The 25,550-nt window shown below is 46.3% G+C and overlaps 1 protein-coding gene across 4 annotated transcripts in view; it reads right to left on the bottom strand.

Annotated features, from left to right (window-relative positions):
* Positions 1 to 7,175: 7,175 nt before the first annotated feature.
* utrn (utrophin) overlaps positions 7,176 to 25,550 on the bottom strand; it is a 249,561-nt gene continuing 231,186 nt past the window's right edge. For all 4 annotated transcript variants that reach the window (XM_083643533.1, XM_083643535.1, XM_083643534.1 and 1 more), the window contains 7 exons: positions 25,052 to 25,117; positions 17,882 to 18,043; positions 16,766 to 16,991; positions 13,181 to 13,256; positions 12,699 to 12,782; positions 10,940 to 10,965; positions 7,176 to 8,786 (listed from right to left, as the gene is read on the bottom strand). In XM_083643533.1, the coding sequence (XP_083499659.1) occupies positions 8,778 to 8,786; positions 10,940 to 10,965; positions 12,699 to 12,782; positions 13,181 to 13,256; positions 16,766 to 16,991; positions 17,882 to 18,043; positions 25,052 to 25,117 (649 nt within the window). In that variant the 3' untranslated portion in view covers positions 7,176 to 8,777. The remainder of the gene's footprint in view (positions 8,787 to 10,939; positions 10,966 to 12,698; positions 12,783 to 13,180; positions 13,257 to 16,765; positions 16,992 to 17,881; positions 18,044 to 25,051; positions 25,118 to 25,550) is intronic.

Below are 25,550 nucleotides of genomic sequence, written 5' to 3'. Positions count from 1 at the left end.
AAATCAACTTTATATGATGATAGTCTTCAGCCAGAAAATTGAAACTTCCTCCTGAGGGTTGTTTTTCTATCTCCTGGAGCTCTATGGAGCTTTATATTGTAGCGGCAACATACATTAAGCACTCAGAACACTATGGGAGACAGTAATCTGGTCCAGGCCGAACTGTAATGAGCATAAAGATATTAGAATAACATATTTAGAGGCTGAATTCTGTGTGTGGAATTTACCTGTAAGGGACCTACAGTACAGCTGGGATGATGAAATGGAAGAAAGATTTATTTTTCGAAACACTCATGAGGTTATTTGTCTAAGAAAACCACATGGAGTGTGATCTAGGTCAGAGGTTTTCAAAGTGAGAGGCGGGCCCTCCCCAGGGGGGCTCCTAACAGTTTCAGGGGAGGCTCAGTGAATTAGTTATCAAAATAGCCTAAATGTGTGTGATTTGATTAAAGATAGTTCAAAGATACAGTCGTCTTGGGTAATTTTACTGAGCACATGAGACTACTACAAACCAAAAGAACAGATAAAAACATGTGCAGACAGGTAAGGAGGGGGAGAGAGACTGAATGGTCTGCAGGCTTTAAAAGCCCGAGGAGACCCCAACTACCAGGCTCCACCAAGACAGACAGAGCCAGGAGAGTGTGGGAGGGTCGTCACAAACTAAAAAGGAAAAGAGAGCGAAGCTTTAGATTTGAGTGAATGTGACAGAACACTTGGAAAAAGGCTGCTACAGATCAGCAGAGAGAGTGTGGGAGAAGAGCCAGAAAAAAAGAAAAGGAAGAATGACAAGAACAAAAGGAAGAAGAAGAGCAAGAAGGCAAACACAGATTGACAAGCGGTTTAGCACATCAGGCAGCCGCAGCACTAGCCGACAGGAGGATTATTGAGAAGTGACAGCTACAGTGCTCAGACAGAACGCCTGGAACAGCCAATTAGAGGAAATGAAAACAATGACGGGTGATGATGGATAGCTCCTGCATTCATGAGTGGATCACTTAAAGGATTGCTCATTATTATTCAGTTATTACAGAAAACTCAAGTGGAAGACTGTCTCAGCTCACATATTAATAACCATTCTTACACTAAGCACATACATCATAATTCACATTCATCTCCCTGGTTTCTCTTGTAGCTTAGTGGCTTGTTGCTGTGACACATGAGCCCTCCCCTGCCCCCTTTCAGTCTCTCTACTGGATTAAGCTGGCGCCATTAATGCCTCTGCAAGTTGTGTTTTGATCATTTTAATTAGAGTATGTCTATTTTGAGAAAAACTGGTTGGGGGAGGGGGGGGGGGGGGGCGGGCTCAGAGCCCGATCCTGTAGGGCCCCTTCCCTGGATCAATGTTCCTGCTTGCTCTCAGCATGTAAATCCAGACTCAAGACCCATTTATTCAGCACAGCTATTCTACAACCTACCTTGACTCTCGGCTGCTGCCTGTCATCCACTTGTCCTGGAGATACACATGGGTTTTCTACAGAGAACCATCCAAAAGACAGATGAGACGCCAGTCATACACAAATCTGCAGGCTAAATTGGAGCATGTAGCAGAACCTGTCATATCACACGGCCATGATGCGGAAGTGTGATCAGCATCAGATTTGGCTCACATGTGGCCAAATAGCAGAGGAAAAATGTGTGATGTGATGCCAAGGTGTCAATCACCCTTGTTGGGGAACATTTTCTGAAAATGGCCGCGAGCAAAACAGCTGGGAGCACATTTTTAGCATGCAAAATGCTGCAATTATTTTCAGCCCTATTTACACATCTGAATAATCATCTGCATACCAAACAGCTAGCATTATGCAAAATGCACAGGTGGACACTCGACTGTTAATACTTATCCCCCGCCAGCCCCTGCAAAAATAGGGGCCACAGAAGTCTAGCTCACATGTTTCTTTGAGCAAACCCATCTCAAACATCTCAAAAATAGCAACCAGTTCTATTTGAACCTGCTTGCGTCTGTGTTTACTATATTAAGCCCATTGGCCCACGCTGGTGCTGCGGCAGCAGGGCTCTCAGCTCCGCGTCTCTTAATAATTCACAATGTTTCTCATACACAATCTGCAGGGATCACAAAGGGTTGCGTCTGCTGGTGTTATGCTGAATTCTGCATCCCCGGCGAGAATTGCATCCCCACCATATTTTGGGCTGTTTCGACTGAAAAACGGGGGGATGCAAACCGCCAAGAGACTAAAGTCCATGAGCCAGGAGAGACCCCCAGGCCTGGAGGTCACCTCTTCCTGGATATACAAAGTCGGCCTCCATGAGCCAGCACAGACCCCCAGGCTGAGAGGTCCCCTCTCAGTGGATTTGAACCACCCAAGTCGGCGTCCAGAACCTAGGGGAGACCCCCACCCTCCTCTCTGGAACTCCCTGCCCCCACACATCCGACAGTCTGACACATTCAAAACCCACCTGTTCAAACTGGCCTACTCACTTTACTCATATACAGCACTCACTCTATATTGTCTGCCCACCTTGTACAGTATCTCCTGTCTTTTCTTTTATCTATGCTGGTGTTTGCCATGCTTGTTGTTTTTATCGGAGTATGATCTTTTAGAATGTTATGTCTCTTTTATGCACTGTACGCCGACCTTGGGTGTTTTGAAAGGCTTCTCCAAATAAAATGTATTATTATTATTATTATTACCTATCACTTCTTTGTTTAAGTCAAAACAGCCCAAATCATGGTGAAAATACATTCATAACTATAAAAAGTATGTTGCTGTAGAAGTCATTACAATGTGCCCCCGCAAGGTTTGGATGTAATTCTCGCTGGGGATGCACAATCCGGCATAACACCGAAACCTGTCGGCCATGGTGGGATCAACATTGGTGTTGCAATGGCAGACAGGTGTTTTGTTTACTTGACTTTCCAACTCCCTTTATACTCCGTATGCATATCAAAAGCTATTATGCACAAAATGGAGATTGTATGACTTTTCACAAGACTTTTTCTCTTTCGGCCCATACAAAATGAGAATCAAATTTAATTAATTACAGTCTTGTTTCTGTGTTTACAAGCATCCTGACTTCGGCTCACGCGGGCGGTACGGCAGCACCGTGACCAAGGACGCCACTGACCTGACGGCAGCTAATGGTCCGTACCGTAATGAAGCTGGGAAGGTATTGACTGATTCCCCGCACACCTCCCACTGCTCCCATCCTGACACACACACATTCCTGTTGGTCTCCCTCCATTAGGCGCGGGCCCAGACCGGCCATCGGGAATGAGGCTGGTGTGCCATGGAGGTGTGGGGCGGGGCGGGACGGTAAATAGTGTCAGTAAGCTTGGTGCATTAGTCTTGCCAGGGGGCGAGAGGGCTGAAGGGATGTGAGAGAGAGAGAGAGAGAGAGAGAGAGACTATGCATGGATGAGTTCATGTATCTGTGTGTGTGTCTCTTTAGCAGTTTCAAGGTGATACAGTAAGTACAAAGAGGAGTGATAAATGAGCAGCATGATGGCCTGTCGCTAATGACTGCCTTGAAGTATGGCTCAAAGAGCGTAAAGGTGACCGGTGGATGATAATAACACAACGATGACAATACTGCCAAAAAAGCAGAAAAGACAATAACAAGTGAAAGAACATATGAGGGGGAAACATGGGGAAGTGGAGTAAGAGGCAGATGGAACGTGTTGTGGATAGACTCTTTCATTATAGAGCTGGCTGTTAATTAATTACATTCAAGTGTGAGGCTATACATAGAACTGTTTTTCGTTCAAGGCCCACAGGAAAAATGCTGCTGCTGCAGTACGGGACAAAGGATATTCCCTACTACAGCATCCAGAGAGGAAGCGTCCCACTGCAGGCCACTGCCCAGCCAGAGGCCCTGCCCAGTATTGTTACAGACTTGGAACTAATTGTCATAGTCAGAGGTAATGATATTGCTCATTCTAACACGGTGTGTGTGCGGTCAGCATATTCTGGAGATGTGGAGTGCAGTGAGGGGCAATAAACTTTACAAGAGAACTGTAAGTGCTGCGAGGGAACTGTTAAAACTTTGCAGCTTATTAGGATACAAGTTTAGCTCACGATTTGTTTTTAACATTAATGTAACTTTTCGTGGGGAGGAACACGGGTGTCGGCATAACAGCTACTAACTAGCTAATAATGGAAATGAAGACAGAAAGTGCCACATCTTGGTCTGTTTCTGCCCTGCTTCTCCCCTTATGCTCGCCTCTCACCCAATCTCTCTCTCTCTCCCTCCCTGCATGTCTCCATCTCTCTGGGGTCCAGCCTGTATCCGGTGTGTCCTGCCTGTCTCCATCTCTCTGGGGTCCAGCCTGTATCCAGTGTCCTGCCTGCCTCCTCCTCGACATCTGTTCCCCGTCCCTCCATGTGTGCCAGGGGACAGCTCTGATCAAGGGGGACATCTGTCGAAGGGATCGGCATGCCAGCCAGCGCTGATACATGACTGAGCAAAGGGGCAGAGGAGGGACAGTGGGTGGGCACGGTGGGGGGGCGGATAAACATCCAGCACCATCAACCACTGCCAGCCCATCCTAGATATACAGAAGCGGACAGCCGAGGGAGGGTGAGGCAAATCGCTGATCGCTCTATTCTGTTTTTTTACCAAGAGCAAAGGGAATTTGGGACAGCAGATGTTGATGCTCAGAGGTAGCCTATAGAGGGACGAGAGGAGGGAGTGAAATAGATCAGATATTGTTTGGATCAGAAGTTCATATGCATGGGGGAGAGAGTGGTTGCACTCCTGTTAAGCGCTGTCTGCATGTAGAGGACAGCGCTAACAGTACCAGGGTTGTTTGATTTGCACCCACCCAAGGTACTGTAAAGCAGCTACATGATGATATGTACTCTATGTCCAGCAGAGGTCAAACCCCATGTCAGCAAGCATCCGTTCTGCTGCAGAAAGACACTGAATCCCTACCAGCTCCAGAGATGCTATCGATCCCTGCGTGTGTGTGTGTGTGTGTGTGTGTGTGTGTGTGTGTGTGTGTGTGTGTGTGTGTGTGTGTGTGTGTGTGTGTGTGTGTGTGAGAATCTCCATACGTAGGCACAAGCGGTGTATCACATTGTTATTACATGATTGGCCTACTAATGCATCCACCAGGTGGCTTGTGTTTACGTTGTGCTGCAGAATGCTGTTTGCTCACCAGAGCTTTACAACTTGATGCGTTAAGTGTTGCTTACCTCATCTGCGGGCATTTCGCTGATGGTGAACGCAGTCTTGTTAAGATTTAAATTAGTATATTAGATCGCTACGGTGATTAAACCACATTCTCCTACACATTTAATTGCGTATGGTCCCACAGCATAGAGGCAAGCTTTCCCTCCCCTTGGGTCTGCCACTTTATGACTTCCAAACTTATTTGTATTTTACAAACGAGCTGATTCCTGGGGTGCGTTACAGAAGGCGGGGGTGGTCTAATTGAGTTCCCCCAGGGGAACCCAGAGGCTAGGAGCACACGCTGTCTATAAGGACTCTGAATATGGAGCCCTGGATCCAATTAGGGTGCATTACAACTAGGCTGCTGTTGCATTATTGAAGCGTGTTATGGGGCGGCTGGACCATGGCAGGATAGGGAGCGCTATTAGGAGAAAACTTGTCCAGCATGCGAAAGCTTCTTGAATTAATTTGTGTTGAATTCATACAGGCGTCGCAACAAAGAGATGAAGGAGATGATTCCAGGGTGACGTCAGAGACATTTACTCCTAATTCTCTCTTGTCTCTGAGCTGGAAGGAATAGGGGAAAGAGGCAAACAGGGTAAAGTTACTATTCCACAGTGATGTTTGCTTATTTATATTTATGATGGTCATGATGCAGTGTCAGTGTCCTTACCCCAAGTGAGGAAGTTCATCTCGTGGTCTTGTTCACGAGTGACGGGACAATGGAGCCTGAGAATCAAAACACTCCGCACCATTGCCGCACCACAGCTGAACCAGAAGGCAAAGCTCTCGATCTACCGGTCAATCTTCATTCCACTTCTCACCTATGGTCATGAAATATGGGCCATGACCAAAAGGACGAGATCCTGGATACAGGCGGCAGAAATAGATTTCCCTCAGGGATAGGCGAGAAGCTCAGTTACCCTGTGAGAGAATCAGAGTAGAGTAGCTGCTCCTTTGTGTAGAAAGGAGCCAGTTGAGGTGGTTCGGGCATCTAGTAAGGATGCCCCCTGGTCGCCTCCCCAAGGAGGCTGGGAGGAGGCCACGGTGCAGACCAAGGACCAGGTGGAGTGATTACATCTCCACATTGGCCTCAGAACGCCTTGGGATCTTCCAGTCAGAGCTGGCTAATGTGGCCAGGGAAAAGGAAGTTTGGGGCCCCCTGCTGGAACTGCTAACTCTGCGACCCGACTTCAGGCGTTTGAGATGGATGGATGAAGGTCTTGATGCAAGAAAAGGGGAAGGGAAGCTGAAATAAAAGAAGGAAAGAGGGAAGGGGAAACAGTTAGGAAGCGAGGGGGTGTTAAAGGAAGTGACAAGCCATCAGTGTGTTGCTATCTAATAAGTGCAGATTAAGAAGCAGAGCAATTTCCTACTGAAGCATAATTTAATCTGACAGGCTGCTAAAATGAGCAAATTTCGCACCATTAAATCATGTAGTCAGATTTAATTTATGATCAGCAACAGCCAAGAACGTGGGCGAATAGAACCGTGGTGAATATCTTTCCAGCAACATTAATCGAACATCACGTAATCGAAAGGCTGGGTTAATGAATACATCCAGCCTCAAGTGAGTAATGCTGCTGGGCCGGATAACTGTAGACTATGAACTTTGAGACGACTTTAAGCAGGGGGTATGAGTTTCTGATTATAGTTTATTATTTATGAAATCCTTTGAGGTGATACATTTATGTTACCTTGAAATATGTATTGTATCAATCTACCATGACAGTCCTAACAATGCACAGGGTAATACACAGAGCAGAGAGCATTAAGTTTGATATTTATCACAGTGGTTGACATTGGCATCCCCCCCCCAATCAATTGCAGTGCAATTTATATTATGCAAAAGCAAAATATATACATCCATATACATCCAGGGTCCATGCAAGGCCTATTGGTGGTATAGAGCTGTAGTTGTAGTTGTTATAATATTGTAGTTACCTGTAAGTATTGACTGATATTAGACAACTGAATATAACTTTGACAAAGTAGAGATCCATGCTTTCAAAAGTATGAAAATAAATGTGCAGAGAGGACGCATACTTGTTATAAAAATTTATTTAGAATAAAACAACGTAGCCATATTACACGTAGTGTGGGTCAATCTATTCTACATACCTCAGGAGAAACGACACAGTTCTGCATGGTACGGTTCATCATGACTGTAATCATGATAGTTATCATTGTCATCAAAATCACCATCATCATTAACATCATCAGTCCACAGTCGGAGGAGGTTATAGTAGTGTTGTTAAATCTCACAAGTTTGACAGGATAGCATATAGCACAACAACACAACGCAGTGAGGGACCAGTGCTAGAAGGCCAGTGGAAAAACCAACAACAGATAAAAGTATTATACTCATCATAATGGGCGGCTAGCTTCAGCAGGCCACAGACCCATTGTGGTACAGTAATAGGAATTCTGTTTTATTTTTTTACTTGGTATCTCCTCATTGCAGTGTACATCAATACAGTAAGCACAAGCTTAAAATGCTAAACCAGGTTGTTCATATTCTGTGTATAATCACGAGTTAACTGTTCAGTTGAAACAAATTTACGGACCACGCAAACAAAACTGTGTCTATGAGTCTGAGGTAGCAAGGCAATCATGGCTTTCTTCTGATTTTCCAACATAGATCTTTAAAAAAAAACAAGAAAACTATTCTACAAGATGACTGCGGGCCTGTTACGAACCCAAATTCAGAACAGCTTTAGATTCAAATTAAATCTATATTTTGCAAAACCTCTCTCCTTTATACACTTTAATTTATCATCTATTCTCTCTGTATTCCACACGTGGAATGACAAACTGTATAGGCACAGAAGGGGTTCAGTTTACATGAACAAACCGTGGTCGGCACGACAGAGTCATATCAATGCTTTAAAGGGGAACTTGACATCAAGCATGCTACAAGATAGATCTTCCAAACCAAACAGATGCTGTGAGGGGTGACACACAGGCTACATAGAGGGGTGACACACAGTCTACATAGTGACAATTAATGTAGGAGCCACTCATTGGTCAGTAACTATGGGTGCTTTGTAATGACAGTGTTTGGGGCGGCTGGGAGGTAAAAAGCAGAAGATAGCAGTGGAATGACAAAACAAAACAATGTAACAGTTTGATTCCCAGTGAAAGCAGAACTAAAAGATAACAAGACGTAAATCCCACACCACCCTCTGAACAACAAAAAGCAGTATTTTACTATACAAAGGCCAAATACTCCATATATCCAAACAAATCACAAATGACAAACGTTTAACCGACTTCAGGTACAATCTACAGTTCATAAAATGTACATTTTGCATAGTACAAGACGACAAGGTGGTGATAGTAGTAAAGTTGTCTGGTCCTGTGTGTCTTTGGGATTGAGGGTGGGATCTCTAGCTAGAGGGAGGGGGGGGGGGTCTCCATCTGTCCTCTGGTGTTGGTTTAGGGGGGGTGGGGATGGAGGGGGGAGTTGTGTGTTTGGGAATGCTCCTGCCTCTTCGGACACTTACTGTGCACACACATACATACAGTACACACACATACACACACACACGCACACGCACGCACACACACACACACACGCACACACACACACGCACACACACACACACACACACACTCACACGCACCGTCCTCTGTGGTGACTGTCCTCACATCACCTGCAAAACCAAGAGAACATGAGATCATCAGGGTACAAAGTATAAAAATATGCAAAGAAAATTCCCCGGCACAACCTGCGTGGAAAACACCCAAACTAAAGGCTCTTTAAGCATTTATAATGCAAAGATCCTACAGCTGCGGTGCGTTCAGGGTGCGTTCGGGGCATTGGAGAGAGTAATGGAGACCCATTGAAAACAACTACTGCTCTGCGTTGGTTTGGTTGGTGCAACGCTTTCCAGGTGCTGCGGGTGAAGCTGCCTCATTTCTCTTCATCAAGACATCAGTGTGGGGAAACATCAAGAGGTTCTCAAAAAGTAATCGTGTTTGAAAGCTGCTAAATGGACTGCGGTCCCTCACGCCTGTTACAGTCCATTAGGAGCATGGCGTGGAGAAACGGCGGCAGGTGGGCACGGTGCGGATGAGTCGGGGGAGTTTTGACATAGCTCCCCTAGTTTTCCAAGAAAGCTAACTAGGCTCTCAAAACTGATTCACCCGTGCCTTGGCGTAAAAACCGAACATAAACTGTGTGAAATGGTGTTTGATAAGGACAGTGAAAATGCTGAATGAATAAAGGCTGAGCGAAGAGCTGGGAAGAGCAGTTCATATTTCCACGCCCATGCGTTGAATACAAAGTGCATATTACAAGCACATAAATATCAAACTTGACCTGACTTTAATTAAATTTGCAGGGGGAAAGGGCTCATAGTGACAATTTAGGCTGTAATGGTAAAGAGAGAAGTAAAAATCTAAGGGAAATAACAATTACAAAAACGATGGATTCCTAGCAAAATAATGGATTCAGAGCAAATAAGCAGTTAACTGACATGTAACAGCATTATCTGAGTGTGGCAGAGACGCGTACGTGCAGTTTAGAGAGAGAGATAGAGATGCGGGGAGAGTCAGGATGGGAGGGGGGTAGACAGTTACAGTGGGTAGAGGTCAGAGATAGAGAGGGGGAGAGTCAGGATGGGAGGGGGTAGACAGTTACAGTGGGTAGAGGTCAGAGATAGAGAGGGGGGAGAGTCAGGATGGGAGGGGGGTAGACAGTTACAGTGGGTAGAGGTCAGAGATAGAGAGGGGGGAGAGTCAGGGTGGGAGGGGGGTAGACAGTTACAGTGGGTAGAGGTCAGAGATAGAGAGGGGGAGAGTCAGGGTGGGAGGGGAGGTAGACAGTTACAGTGGGTAGAGGTCAGAGATAGAGAGGGGGAGAGTCAGGATGGGAGGGGGGTAGACAGTTACAGTGGGTAGAGGTCAGAGATAGAGAGGGGGAGAGTCAGGATGGGAGGGGGGTAGACAGTTACAGTGGGTAGAGGTCAGAGATAGAGAGGGGGAGAGTCAGGATGGGAGGGGGGTAGACAGTTACAGTGGGTAGAGGTCGGTGACAGCAGCTTTTGTGGCACCTCTGTTCCAAAATGCCCCCTGGCCTCTGACAGAGGCACTAATGGCACTCCCCAGAGACCCATTAGCTGTCTCTTCCACACAGGCCACCAAACATGGCGAGCCAGCCGGGGGCGGGGCAGGTGGAGGGTGACGAGCCAGCTGGGGGCGGGGCAGGTGGAGGGTGGACGCTCCTCTGGCACCAGCTGCAATTACCGCTCTGCTCCGAAGGCGCTCACCTTTACAAATGACTCAACCCTCTCGGATCAGACCGAGCCACGGAGCACACAGAGGACTCAACCCTCTCAGATCGGACCGAGCCACAGATGAGTGCAAAGAAACTAAACAAAACGGTAAACGTGGTACTCGTAGATTCCAGTCCTGTCTTTTGCTTACTGTATGTACTGTAGCCAATCTTAATGGGCTTAAAGAGACAGCATCCAGTATGTTTCATAAATCTCTCCTTTACTCAGCTGATTTAGATTCCTGGCCATTGACACTTACAACTACACCTATAAAGAATATTATACGTCATATTTATAGTTATCTCTGCCAGGCAAATACCTGGAGGGGATCATGTGTTCGGTCGGGTGTGCGTGAGTGAGAGTGTGTGTGTGTTAACCGCTGGTGTTTCCCGTAGCGGTTCCCTTCGAGGTTGGGTCTTGGTTTGGTCATGGTTAGGCGTAGCGGTGCCTGGTGGAGATCTGCACTTTTCTAGTTCTAAGTGTGAGTGGGCCTGTTGTTTATCTGAAAGTGTGGAAGGAGCTCGTCTTACCTGTGGTCTCGAGGAGAGGCTTGAGGCTACAGGAGAAAAGACAATATAATAGTTTAGTTTGCACTCCATAATTCATCTGTCTTTAATAAAGTCTATCCTATCGCCCCATGGGTCCCCTAACGCAAAGGCGCACACACACGCACACACGGTCCTGTACCGCTCAGTCTAATGCTAATAACCCCGCAGCCTCTGCCAGATTAGAATGGATTTTTAACTAAACTCCTCAAAGGAATTTAGACACAAAAAAGTGTGAACGCAATTTAAAGTCGGCGAGCTCTAACTCGCTACTCAAACATTTTTATCTATTTATTTTATTTGATGAACATCCCCAGCGGTAGCTATTCTTTCAAGGCCTGCCAAACAGAGTAATGAGGCTCACAAATCTGTATTTAAAATCTGTGTCAGAGTTTTTCCATCAGCTGACATTAATCAACACCAGCACATCACAATGCAAAGTGACCTGCATGTATCACAGACATTACATACAAACAATGCACTGTTCTTCATCATCATGTCTTCAATGATATGCATGACAAGACACAAACACACACACTGTACTTCACACACACACACACACACACACACACACACACACACACACACACACACACACACACACACACACACACACAGGATAACAGCTGGATGACAAGGTGCAGAAAAAGGAAGAAGAATGGATGCGGAGCAGGAGTGTGAGTGATGGAGAGACAATCAGAAGGTGAAGATGAGTCTAGTGGAAATCGTTGATGCTTAGATGACGTCGATTGTCTTGGAATTGTACCTCTGTTTCTCCCCTCTGAAATACTCAGACCTTTTCTGAAATGTTCTATTGTTTATGTGTATTTTGTCTTTTGTTTATTGTTGCTCTGCCTTGCTGCCTTGGCCAGTTGTCCTTGTAGAACAAGCCCCAGATCTCAATGGGACTAACTGGAATAAACAATAACATTTAAATGTAAAATAATGAATGCAAGAGGATATACAGAGAGGAGAATAGGGGGTTTAAAAAAAGAAGTGGTTTGCTAGGGGGAAAGGTGCAAGTTCTACAGTAGTTGTGCAATTGGATATGTTGTTAACTTTATTGTACCTTGTTCACGTTCCTCCTGGGAAATATAACGTATATATTTTTTGTGGGGGATCGGCCACTTCACACCTGTTCATCTATGGGAGCCTGTACATTGAGCTAGATGTTCTCAAACATGAGAAAATGGACCCCCTATTACTGTATTGTAGATACACAATTGGACACCCATTTTGAGATTTTGTCCCAGGGACACCCATACTGGATGATGGTTGCTCTTGTTGATTTTGAGTCTGAAAACTGTCTAAACTGTAAGTGGGTAGAGAACAGTGGTGAGACTGAACCCTATAATTACAATAGTTATCCTCTAATTGGGGGTAACACCTAGTGAATGAAATGACAGTGAATTTAAACTATTGCTCATTTGCTTGGAGACCCCCTGCAGCCCCCTCCAGGAACCCTTGGGGGCCCGCGGACCGCACTTTGAGACCCAGTGCATTGAGCTGTGTGGAGGGAGGATCATTCTATTCCTGAATTGCACCCATTTCCCAGTTTCCGGACAGATGGGTGATTGCCCACTTCACACATCCTGCACACTACACATGAATCCCCGGCAGGAAGGAACAAAAAAGAACGGAGCCGAGCAGCTATTTGTCTCCAGAACGCCGACCTTGTCGGGGAGCACAAATCTGCCTCTAGAGGGGAAGAAACAGTGGCTGGAGGGAGGAGGAGGGAACTTACGACTGCATGCAGGGAAGGTGTTGTTAATCTGCTCCATTACATCTGCCAGGTCAGAACTGCTGTCGTGGGGGTCGAGCAACTCATCTGAACACACACACACACACACACACACACACACACACACACACACACACACACACACACACACACACACACACACACACACACACACACACACACACACACACACACACACACACACACACACACACACACACACACGCACGGGTTGAATTTCCATTACATCAGACAGACTTGGATATGGTACCAGTGTGTGCAATATGTCTCTATTTGCAGAGGAGCAGAGCCAGATCATACGCCGTGTGCTTTACACTCTCAGTGTATCTTGCTGTACAGATGTTAACAGCTGGAAATCCAAGGACGGTAGGGAGGGTCTGCGTACACTTGCCAGCAGCAGCGTGTGTATTTGTACGTGTCTGTGTGTGCATGTTTTTGTGTATGTGTGTTTGTGTGCGTCTCACCAGAGTTTTCGTTAAGTGGCCCTCGTTCTTGGACACTGGGGGACGACACTCCATTTACCCTCGAGTCCATCTCCGGCTGAGGGAGGGAGGGAGGGAGAGAGAGAGAGGGCAGAGGGAGAGGGACAGAGATATTTAGGAAGACAGAAGTAAAAAAAAAAATCCTCATGATAAATATCATTATTCAGCTTGTGACAACTTAAAAATGAGCTGTGTGCCACGGCGGCAGATGGAGGCAGGGGGAATTGCAACAGGGGGCAGGAGAAGGCTGTTGTCGTGTGTGGTGTGCAAAGATGATCAAACACACGTCTATACCGCTGTTTAACTTGAGTTGAACACACTGGCATTCACATTCCAAGACTTCAAAGGAAAATACATTTGCATACATTTTTAGTATTTTAGTGCAACAGGAGAAATTCCTGGAACTATTCCTGTGTCCATAAAAAAAGTACATTTATTGTTTGCTGGTTTAAAGCTACAATTTGCGACTTCTTGCCTTGAGAAAGGAAGTGCACTGTTAGCCCCACCCTCCTAGCCTGGTAAACCGCCCGTCACGTGAACTCACATTTCGTGAAACCTATGTGGAGCTATACCGTCCATCTGGCAGCGTCAGGTTACCACCCTCCACCCTCAGTTGGCCAAGTTTCCCACCAGCACTTGTCACTCATCTTGGTGAGCTGTCTACCAATGAAACAGCATCAAGGAAGTGGCATCAATACAGCCACCACAGGTGTCGGAGAAGCAGACGGCAAAACCAAACAATCTGCAATAACAAAAAGCACAGCCGCTGTGTTTTTGAACCCTTGCTGTTTCTTACCGCTGTCCGTCATTGTTGCTATGATGTCCCTGTGCTGTAGCCTTGATAGCCACAACACTCAGAGCGAATGCTATACACGCCAAAATGCCTTGAATACAAAAGCCAAAGAAGGTGCCCATTGTAGCTTTAATTCAGATGAATATTTTCAGAGTGCGGTGTGAAGGAGCTGATAACAATTCATGTTTGATGAAACAAAAAAGGCAGTGACAAGCGGTCACTCTGATAAACCAAACCATAACAAAACAATACCTCAATTAGCTACAAGGATTTTGTACAGAAACGACCATGGACGGCTGATTAATTGGTGAACTCGTGCTCCCAAACCCTGAACACTTGATGTCCAGTGACATTTACTGTAGCGTGCCTGTTTCCCCTCAGCTTTCAACTGCCAGAAAGCCAAATCGATGATGGCCCCCTCCGCCCTGGCTGCCCCCCATCTCCTCCTTCATCTCCTCCTTCATCTCCCGCTGCCCCGGGCGCTAGTAAAGGCTAACATGTTGGAAACATCTCTGGAGCACAGCCAGCGTCTTGAAGCCTGTCTTAGAATAGCTAAGGTCAGGGCTTTACTCAGCCTTTCAGGAGTGTGAATTGGATACGCAGCATCAGGCTGGCTGGCTTTATGAGAGCTGCAGCTTGGCAGCCAGGCGGCTCTTGACAGAAAGGCGTGCTGCTGACATATCGGCAGCACTCTGGGAAGTGAAATGTCAGGTAGCAGCACAAGCTCTTATTTAGCGTGCTGACGTTTGTGTGTGTGTGTGTGTGTGTGTGTGTACACACACACGTTATGTGGTTGGTGGTAGGTTGCATTTTGTGTCTTTACATCAGAATCATTTTATTCACCAAATATTAAAAAAACACAAGAACCAAGTTGCAGACATCTCAACAACTCACGTGCTAGCACAGTTCATACTGACATGTAAAAGTGTAAAGGGCCTTCAATTATACTGCAAAGAGACAGCACAAGACACATGATAGACACTGGACTAGATAGTGTATATACACGTCTATAATATTAACCACTCAATCACTATGTGTATACAGCACGGCATGTTTACTGCTATTGCCCTATCCTCTAAAAAATGGAGGCAAATGTCCAAATTGGTCCAGGCTGGGTGCAGAAAAAAACATGTTTCTGTCAACAGGTCAATCTTCATCCGTTCAAAATGTGCCGAGTCACGTCAGCTGTTCCTCGGGGCGATGTTGAGTCATGACAGTGCCTCCAGCTCCGGATGCCTGGCCTGTGTTTGCTCTGTCTTGATTGGTCTGGCCTGCTATTTGTTTGGCTTGAGGGGTTATGCATTTTTCACTTGGCACAGGCAATCCAACTTTAGTGAGCAATTAGGCTGGCCATAAACACAATGTGGAAGTTCTTGATAGAGGGGTTGCCGACGGCTGTTGGACACCCGGATCAAAATGCTAATGACGTGATCAGGAGGTAATCAGAGCGTATATGAGCCATTTTTGCTATTCAAAAAGCACAGCAGGAAGGGCTGAGGAGGAAGGCACTTAGGCGCTCTGCATACTCAATGTGTTTGTGTTTATAAAAGGTGCTTGTCGCTATGTGGGGGCTGATGGGTAATTCATGTCGCTATGTGGGGGCTGATGGGTAATTCATGAATGACTTGTTTACTTTGAATGATTTTTGATTCACTGGGAACATTTTGCATCTTTTTCTCTGCACTGACACACTGCCATGCCCGCTGGCACCTCTGTGAACTGCCACTGCTGCCCTGTGTCTCCTCAACAAATAACTGAATTAACTTTTGTAAGTCACTTTGGATAAAAGCGCCTGCTAAATGACATAATGTAAAGTAATTTAATAAAACAAAAGATGACTATTATTCAAGTTCCTTTCTTTCGAAGAAATTAACCATTTAAGAAATTAATTGTACACTATTGTGCAATGCTCAAAGGGGAGACAATTGAGAAAGAAGTGTTTCATATTCATTCCACTCATTTTTGGAGCAGCTGAACATGTTTTTTTTTTTGGTCTGTATTCTCAGACTGGCCACTTATTATTATCAGTTATCAACTGTTTGAATCAATTTGAACCAGTCCATTTAGCTGTTGTGGAGGAAGTCACGGAAATCTTCAACTTTGCACATTTTTCCAGTGATAAAAACATCGTTATCCAAATCAAACATCACGGAAGTTCACAGCATGAAGTTAGCAACCTATAGTCATTTTTTCTTCTAATGAATGACTGTTTAGGTGAAGTCTCTACTAAGCACAGTATCTGTCTCTCCTCTTGATCATGATCTGTGGTTTTTCTGTATTTCAACGTGCAGTGTGACACCAACGCTGTTGGGGATTCGATTCCCCCTGGGACCACTCATGCTGAAAGAGGACTGCAGAACTATCTTTGGATAAATCCATCCACTGAACGGCAGATAGGTTCCGTGTACCTGGTGCAGATAGGTTCTGTGTACCTGGGGCGTATAGGTTCTGTGTACCTGGTGCAGATAGGTTCTGTGTACCTGGTGCAGATAGGTTCTGTGTACCTGGTGCAGATAGGTTCTGTGTATCTGGTGCAGATAGGTTCCGTGTACCTGGTGCAGATAGGTTCTGTGTACCTGGTGCAGATAGGTTCTGTGCAGATAGGTTCTGTGTACCTGGTGCAGATAGGTTCTGTGCAGATAGGTTATGTGTACCTGGTGCAGATAGGTTATGTGTACCTGGTGCAGATAGGTTATGTGTACCTGGTGCAGATAGGTTATGTGTACCTGGTGCAGATAGGTTCTGTGTACCTGGTGCAGATAGGTTCTGTGTACCTGGTGCAGTAGCTGTCGGAGTCGGTGGAGCTGTGACTCCAGCTGTTTGTTGTGTTCTTCCAGGATGTGCATGCGGGCCTCCAGGCGGCCCTTGTGTTGCCGCAGCAGCTTGGCCTCGGCCAGGAGGTCGGCCTCGTCGGGGCCCTCCGACTCCCAGTGGCCTCCGGCAGGGGCCCCTCGCTGGCCATGCTGCTCCTTCAGCTGCTCGTACTCCCTCTGCAGGGTTCTGGGAGGGAGGGGTTAGAAACCAAGAGTGAGACAGATAAGAGAAAGCTATGCATGCCGACAAACACACAGGTAGAGAAAAGAGTCTCAGACAGGGTCTTCCAAAGCCTCTTCTGAATTCACACAATGGGGAGCCACACAGAAGCACTACACTCATGTTTACCTCTGCCAAGATGCTATTTGAAGTGGCTAGACAAAGATTGAGAAGCCCCTAGCTGCCATATCTGTAGCTTTCTCAGCCTCTCTCTCAACACACAGCCATAAGCTGCAGGGCTTTACTAAAGTTGACGTTTATGAACCCGGCAGTAAAACTGTGTGTGTGTGTGTGTGTGTGTGTGTGTGTGTGTGTGTGTGTGTGTGTGTGTGTGTGTGTGAGTGAGTGAGTAGAGCCACTGGCTGCACACAAGCATCTCTACAATAACAGAGCCCTGTCCCTAAGCTATCTCCATTATTTACTAATCAAACTGGGGATGGACTTGGTGTGTGTGAGGCTGTGTGTGTGTGTGTGTGTGTGTGTGTGTGTGTGTGTGTGTGTGTGTGTGTGTGTGTGTGTCTGTCTGTGTGTGTGTGTGTGTGTGTGTGTGTGTGTGTGTGTGTGTGTGTGTGTGTGTGTGTGTGTGTGTGTGTGTGCGCGTGCGGGAGATGCGTGTGTTTATGGATTGTGCATTTGGAAGTGTGACAACGGGCATATGTACTAAAGACAGAAAGAAGCTGAGAGCAAACACACAGTGGCATCTGCAACATACTGTACTATATTAAATGAAATCCACATTTGAATCCTGTTGATTTCTATGATTTCTTCATGATTTGTCTTATATACACACACGTTAAAGCTACAGCCAATAGCCACCCTCCTCCCACGCTTACTGTAAGGCTCTCGGGGACACCTACCTCTGCTCCTCCTCCAGGCGGGCGATGATGCGCTCCAGCTCGCCCCGCTCCTCCCTCTCCACGGCCTGGAGGATCTGGGCGGGACTCTGGGGCTGACTGCAGGGGGAGCCCTCCCCCCCCAGGGTCTGACAGTACTGCAGGATCAGGGCGTGCTCATCGTCCCTAGGGGGAAAACAGAGCGCAGATTTACATTGACGGGTAGGAGATTTAAAACCCCCCACAAAAGTCTTCTCAAGTCACTTTCAATTCAATCAGGCAGTGGTACTTTCCGTCAACAGGAGAATTTATTGGAGTTCAAAACAATTACTGAAATTAATTATTGGAAATGATTATTTATATTTCCACATAACTCAGAATACATGGTCTGGCATTAGCATATGCGCCCCAGCTCCTGTTTACATTTGGAATTGACTGAACTGAAAATGAACCAAGAGTGGATCACAGCTGAAGTGCAAAGTTGGCACGCTGTCATGGCACCGGCTGAACTCATGCTTCTTTGTGCTTATTCATGAACTGATCTCACAGCAAGAGAGTGGCAATAAGCGCACAAGTGTGAGGGAAATGGAGCTCAAGCAAAAATCAAAACGACAGCTTACAAGCACATAATCTATACAAGGAGTTTAGAAGCCGACACGCTGCACGATATCTTCAGCCTGCTGCACTGAGAGCTCGGCTATCCCCGGTGGGACACGGACCTGTCAGTCCCAACTATCTGATAAGTGGAGTGAGGCGGGGCGGCGAGGAGAGGGAGGGAGCAAGACTCAGGAGGAACCCGGAGCGAGGCGGAGAGATGGAGCGATAGTGAGGGAGGGAGGGAGGGAGGCAGAGAGAGAAATGACCGCCGGTGTCTGTGCATCTGTATGTATGTGTCTGTCTGTGTGTGTGTGCTATCTGAGTGATCTGACAGAGGGTGGCAGGTCTGGCTGTCAGCTTCATGTGCGCACGCACACACACCCCACACACGCACAAGATGGAGACAGATACATTTAAAAAATATTTTTAATATTTTATTTTTTAAATGATTTTCATTCCTAATTAAAGTGACTGTCATGAGCCACTTTGACAGCTCCAAACAGAGTTTGGCTAAGAAAAAGTTGACAGCCTGGTGGCACCATCTTGGCTCTATCCACTACTAGTCCATTTGGGCTCTCCATGGATCCTGTGATGTTGCTACTGTAGCTTGTGATGAAGTCCAAATTAAACAAAACATTGGACCGCCATTACGCCAACACCACCAGTGTTGAAAGAAAATAAAAGTCAGCTACTATATACAATGAATTTACTTTACATCAGCTTCAAAAGCAAGTCAACTGTTTGACAAACGTCAAAATGTGGGTCAGATCAGTTTAGCTTGGTAGGACCCCAGCATCAATAAAGCTTAGTGGAAAAACATCAGAGTTTGGAACATAATCCCAGTGGAGCACACTGTAAAGTAGTAAGCCGCCAGTAAGTCAAGAAAAGACACTTTTGCCAGAAAACCGTCAAACTGAGATGTCTGTCTCAAGTTTGAATTCTATGTTTTATGTAAGGCATCCGTGAATCCCACAGTGGGAGACAAACACAGAGAATTCAGCAAACATTCAGAATCCCATTACCATCATATAAGAGAAGAGAGAGGAGGATGTACAGTAATGACACTATTTCATCACCGAGGTCTATGGAGAGGAGCTAGATGATGAAAGGTAAGAGGGAGAGGGCTTTCACTCCTATTCAATTCAAAGAACAAAGCCAAGCCAGTAGCCTTTTCCTGTATTCAGCCTGGGTAAGCCGAGGAAAATCTGTTTTTATTAGTTAGCCCGCCATAAGCTCTGCGTGCCACTGAGCAAAGTTTAGAGGAGGCTCTGTCTTAGCATGGGATTTGTTATCAAGCAAGCTTATCATTTTCATAAAGCCATCAAAATGAAAGATGGCTACGTTAAGAGGCACATAATGAACTTTGTGAAGTGAACTCAATAATCACATTAAAAATATGAATCTTCATGCTGTCTTTCTATTTTTGAACACAGGCCCAATACTTTTCTCATTTGGGCAAAAGCAGCTTTCTCTCTTTATTTCCTTTACCCGGTATTGTATCACCCAAACTCTCTTGTAGTCTTTACTTCTTTCTCCCAAGCAGACATTTCTTCTCATCTTTGTGAAAACTACTGATGCAGTGGAAGCATCAGTAACATGCGTGCACGTCGCACATGTGCTCCCACACACTCAGCCATTCATCCATCTCCTTCTACCGTCATGCTGGAAGTGCTGAGACGCCTAAAAATGACATAAAGAAACCCGGCAGAGACAGGAAGTCGAATTTCACACAGCTACTGTCTGCTTCACATGCAGCGATAGCTTTGTTAGCCAACCGCAGTAAGCTACACACGCATACACGTGTGTGCACACACACACACACACACAGTCACAAACACGCACGCACACACACACGTACGCGTGCTTCCCTCTGAGATATGGGTACACGGTGATAAAGGAATCAGGGATGTTGGAGAAAGGCTATTTCCTGCAGAGAAACGTTGGAAATTGGTGGCACTGCAGTCTGCTGGGGCCGGTGGGGTGGCGGCTAGAGGTGGTAACTGACCAATTAGCCTTGACCCTGGCAGCAGGGAGGGAGTGGCAGCAGGACATTGCATGGGCCAGCAGGGACAGCCCAGAGGACAGAGGCACAGGGATGATTAGAGAGAGGATATGGGGACTATTGGGGCAGAGCTGGCTCTGCTGAGGAAGTGATTCACAAGCCCCGGGCTGTGGGCTGTTGGAGAGGGAGCGGGCCGGGGACTCGGGGCGGTACGGAGGGGGAGTGAGGAGACTCAGAGACGCAGGAGAACACAAAGCGTGAAGGAGACGATGGAGGCATGGGAGAAGGAGCGAGGAAAGCAGGAAATGCAAATAATAGTGATGGATGGCTGCGGCGTACGGCGGATATACGAGCGAGCGCCACCGTGTTCAGCGAAGGCGAGAGGAGGACACGGCTGAGGAGGCTTTCAGAGGCTTTGCTGCCGCACAACAATAGTCTCTGTGGGCCTGGTGCCTAGCTCACATATCACAAAGCAAGCAGCTCCGCTCGCGCTATCGCCCACAACCGCCTAAACCGGGCTGAGAGAGAGAGAGAGAGAGAGGAAGCGGCACGAGGAGGAGGAAGAGTGGGAGAGACAAAGACGAGGAAAGGGTGTGAGAAAGAGAGGGGGAGAGAGATAACTGAACAGAGAGAGAGAGAGAAGGGGGAGTCTCGCTCCTTAGTGACGTCCGCAGGCACTGATGATAACACTGGTCTCGATATAAAACCAAAAAGCCACTCATTTCTAATTGAGGATTCCTTCTCAGATGAAGGAAAGGTAGAATAGAAATGACATGTGCATAAACAGCCACCCACTGGCTGAACACCCACTTGCTGTTTTTTTGGTCTCTTGCTTTATCTCTCCTTCTCTCTCTCTCTCTCTCTCTCTCTCTCTCTCTCTCTCACACACACACACACTATTATTGATATCGCTGCACACGCACAGCTGGCACCGGGTCCAAATGAGTGTTTGCATGTGTCGAAGGATCAGGAAATACAAGCCAAAAGCCAAACACGCATGTAATTGGCAAAACCCAGTCACCCGTGGTCCGCCCGCCACGCGTGTTTTTCTAAGCTCACGCGCTGGTGAGTAAACACCTGGCATCTACCTAAACATCTAAACAAGAAGCACTCTAAAGCAAAAGGCAAGGAGGAGGAAAGAGAATGAATCGTTGGCTGGGCTGAATGGAGCTCTCTAAGCCTTTGTTCACACCTGGTGCTTAACATAAGCAGAACTGAAGCTTGAGGCAGGCTCAAGCTGAGCTGACGCTTAACCTGTCACACAAGAAGCTTTCTCTTTTCCTCTCAGCGCCTCGCTCTGCACGCCTTGAACCCGCCCACAACTCCCATTGACTTCATGCCTGGCAGCTTCACGCGTCACACTTGGAAAATAGGACTGAATCCTGAATGATTGCTTGAGCGTGCCTTGAGCAAGGCACATGCGCGGCCGGTGTGAACGGCTTCGCCTGTTAACAAGGACGCTGAAATGAAACTTGTGGGTTCGGCGTAGGTTGAGCGTAGGTTGAGCGTTGCTTCGGCGTATGGTGTGAATGGGCTGTAAGCCCAAACAGGCTTGGCTGGGCTGAGTGTACGTAGCTCTAAGCCCGAGCAGGCTCGGCCCCGCCAGCAGATTTACTGTGATTATTCTATTTGCTCAGGCGAGGATTTAGCCACGCTTGGCAAGTTTGACATCCGACTAGTACGCTTGATCGCTCTCACAGAGATGTGGCTGAGTGGGCTGTTCCGGTGGCAAAGCACAATATCACCATTTTTACGTGGGTTTTCTGACGTTACTCTTTGCTCGGCGGACATATTGGTGCACCGCTGACAAGGCTATTGGCCGCTATGGGCCTTTCAAAGATAGGCCTATTCATCTAACTAATGGGACGAGCAGATGACAAGTTTATTACAGCACAGTAACATTGAAGTTAATATTAAAATGGTCACATGTATATGATGTAGTAGACCTGTGAGAAAAAGACCCAGTATGTTTTACACTTTGTTTTAGGTAATAGAGGGCTTGCAGTGTTATTTAGCTCTTCACAATTGAGAGCCGAAATATGACGGATCAATTCAAAAAAGTTAATTATCTTCCATAAAACCAAATTAGTAGTATTGTTCAGACTGTAATAAGATAGGATTTTATATCCTGCCTTAGAGCCAATTGTTCCCCTATTGTTTTCTTCACTGAGAACATTGGCTGTATTTTTTGTTAGTCTTCACCAGAGTTTACTTCACATACATTAGAAACCCACAAACCCATGTTCGGTTAAAAATGACATCATCAAATGATGTCACAACAGACTGCGGTTGCCAAAGATTTGTACTAGAACTAACACTAGTTGTGAACTAACACTAGTTGTGTTCTAGTTAGGGATGCAGCGGTATACCGTTTGAAGGTATACCGCTGCATCCCTAACTAGAACACAACTAGTTATGATGGTGTATGATCATTGACTGAATCCTTCTGTTTTCAGTTGTACAGCTACAATGTGGCTGTTATTCTTACGGTAAATGGCCTGCATTTATATAGCGCCTTTATCCAAAGTGCTTTACAATGAGTAGGTACATTGACCCAAGGACACTATGACATGCAGACTGGAGGAGGCGGGGATCGAACCACTGACCTCTTTTATCCAAAGTGATCAAATCTATTTGGAGAGAAAAAACCGGTGTCATTAGATGCTATAAGTGATGCGAAGGTGAACGAGAGCAGAATGAGATGATGAGGACTATGATTAGGTTCTGACTGCACCATAACGGCTGTTTTTCCCTCTGCTATCTCGCCCGCTATCCCTCCTCATCACACCACTGTCTTCCTCATCTCATTAGTGTTGCACACACTGATGTGTGTGTGTGTGTGTGTGTGTCAGCCGGCCATGATAACGCTCTCTTCTCAGAGTACAAAGAACACCACAGGGGGGATCATTTGTTTGTCCCACATTATGGAAGCTTTGAGAGAAAAACAAATACATTTTCGTTTCCACCTTCTCTGCTTTCCATTCCTCTGTCTGTCTACTGACTATAACTCTGTCTGTCTACTGACCGTCCCTCTGGCTACTGACCATCCCTCTGTCTACTGACTGTCCCTCTGTCTGTCTACTGACCACAACTCTGTCTGGCTACTGACCATCCCTCTGTCTGTCTACTGACCACGACTCTGTCTGTCTACTGACCATGCCTCTGTCTGTCTACTCACTGTCCCTCTGTCTGTCTACTCACCGTCTCTCTGTCTGTCTACTGACCACAACTCTGTCTGTCTACTGACCATCCCTCTGTCTGTCTACTCCCTGTCCCTCTGTCTGTCTACTGGCCGTCCGTCTGTCTGTCTACTGACCATCCCTCTGTCTGTCTACTCACCGTCCCTCTGTCTGTCTACTGACCACAACTCTGTCTGTCTACTGACCATCCCTCTGTCTACTGACCGTCCCTCTGTCTGTCTACTGACCACAACTCTGTCTGTCTACTGACCATCCCTCTGTCTACTGACCGTCCCTCTGTCTGTCTACTGACCACAACTCTGTCTGTCTACTGACCATCCCTCTGTCTACTGACCGTCCCTCAGCTATTAAATTCATCTTGAATCTTGAATCTAGCTGGTCAATCTTGGAGAGTTACACGTGTCTTATAAAAGCACACTGACAGAATGAAATGAATTTCCTCCAAATACAAGAACAAAATAACAAGTGTGTGTGTGCGCACACACACACACACACACACACACACACACACACACACACACACACACACACACACACACACACACACACACACACACACACACACACACACACACTCACTCTAAGACGGTGATTGAACCTGAAGAACTCATTCCCTTGATAAGGATCTCAGTTGGGAACAGGAAGTCACATGCCCTTCAACTCTTGAAGTGTCTATAGAAGCTCTTCCCTGTCCTTTGTCATTTCCTCCTTCCCAACTTTGCTCTGTTCTCGTCCCTTCTGCCCAGAGATAAATGGTCTTTATCAGCGAGGCACTGAAACCATCGCTCTGGCTTTTCATCATTGGCAATCTAATCCATTACATTTAATTTACTGTCCTTCCTGCTTCATTCAGCCACACCCCCCAATGTCTACCTCCACCTTTCTCCACCCTCTCCTTCATCTCTCCTTCAAGAGTGCTGAATCTGCTGATAGCCACCTTGTTATTTCCTTGGTTTGCTACATGTATTTCTTTGGTTTGTTTTGATGCCCTGAAGGCAAGGCAAACGCATTGATCTAACACCATTCAGACACAAGGCAATTCAAAGTATTTTACAAGCAGGGCCGTAGTGGGAGGAGGAAAACGCAAGTAAACACAGTTTAACCCACCTCTTTAAAATGAGTTTACTCACCTATTTTCGGATCAACTGTATCACTCATTGAGGGGGAAACAAGGTGGGTAAACTACTCAGCTTGGATAGTTTACCCACCTCTGTATTCACCACTACACCTCTGTTTACAGTACGAGGACATTGAAATGCTGTCACTGAAGGCCGTCACAGACAGGCCAACAGACGTACAGCAAGTGGAAAACACGGCCTGTGACCCACGATGCTGTGAGGGAACGGGTAATCAAGCTGTGGGAAATGTAGTTCTTAAAAAGCTGCCGTGACTTACATGCTTCCCGTGGCTGAGCTGCTGTCTGTGGGCAGAGAGCCATTGGAGCGCTCCATCTGGGCCAACCTGAGAAAGACACGGCGTCATTAGAGAGACTAGAGGCTGTGTTTACCAAGTACAATCAAATAAGCCATTTAGGAGCTTGAGTCATTATAGAAAGCAGACATGTGGGGGAATGAAATGAGTGTCCGTGCCAAACAAAGCACAAAGTGTTGAGTAATGTAGGAAATAATTCAAGAAGAAGTGATGTCTCCAAACAGGTTGAATTCAATTACAGGAGGGCTTAATTATGACAAGCAATGATGGATTACAGGATCACTCTACATCCTATATGACTATAATGAGCTTCTCATCAGTGACTGAACGAACTTTACACAATATTGTGACAGGTGTGTGTGTGTGTGTGTGCGCAAGTGAGAGTGTTTAATATGGTCATGCATGTACAACCACATGTGTATGAGACGTCTGGAGTGTGTGTATGTACGTGTACAACATAAGT

The sequence above is a fragment of the Poromitra crassiceps genome (assembly GCF_964638095.1).
Source record: "Poromitra crassiceps genome assembly, chromosome: 9".
Lineage (NCBI taxonomy): Eukaryota > Metazoa > Chordata > Actinopteri > Beryciformes > Melamphaidae > Poromitra > Poromitra crassiceps.
The sequence above is the reverse complement of the archived record's forward strand: the minus strand, read 5'-3'. Positions and strand labels throughout refer to the sequence as shown.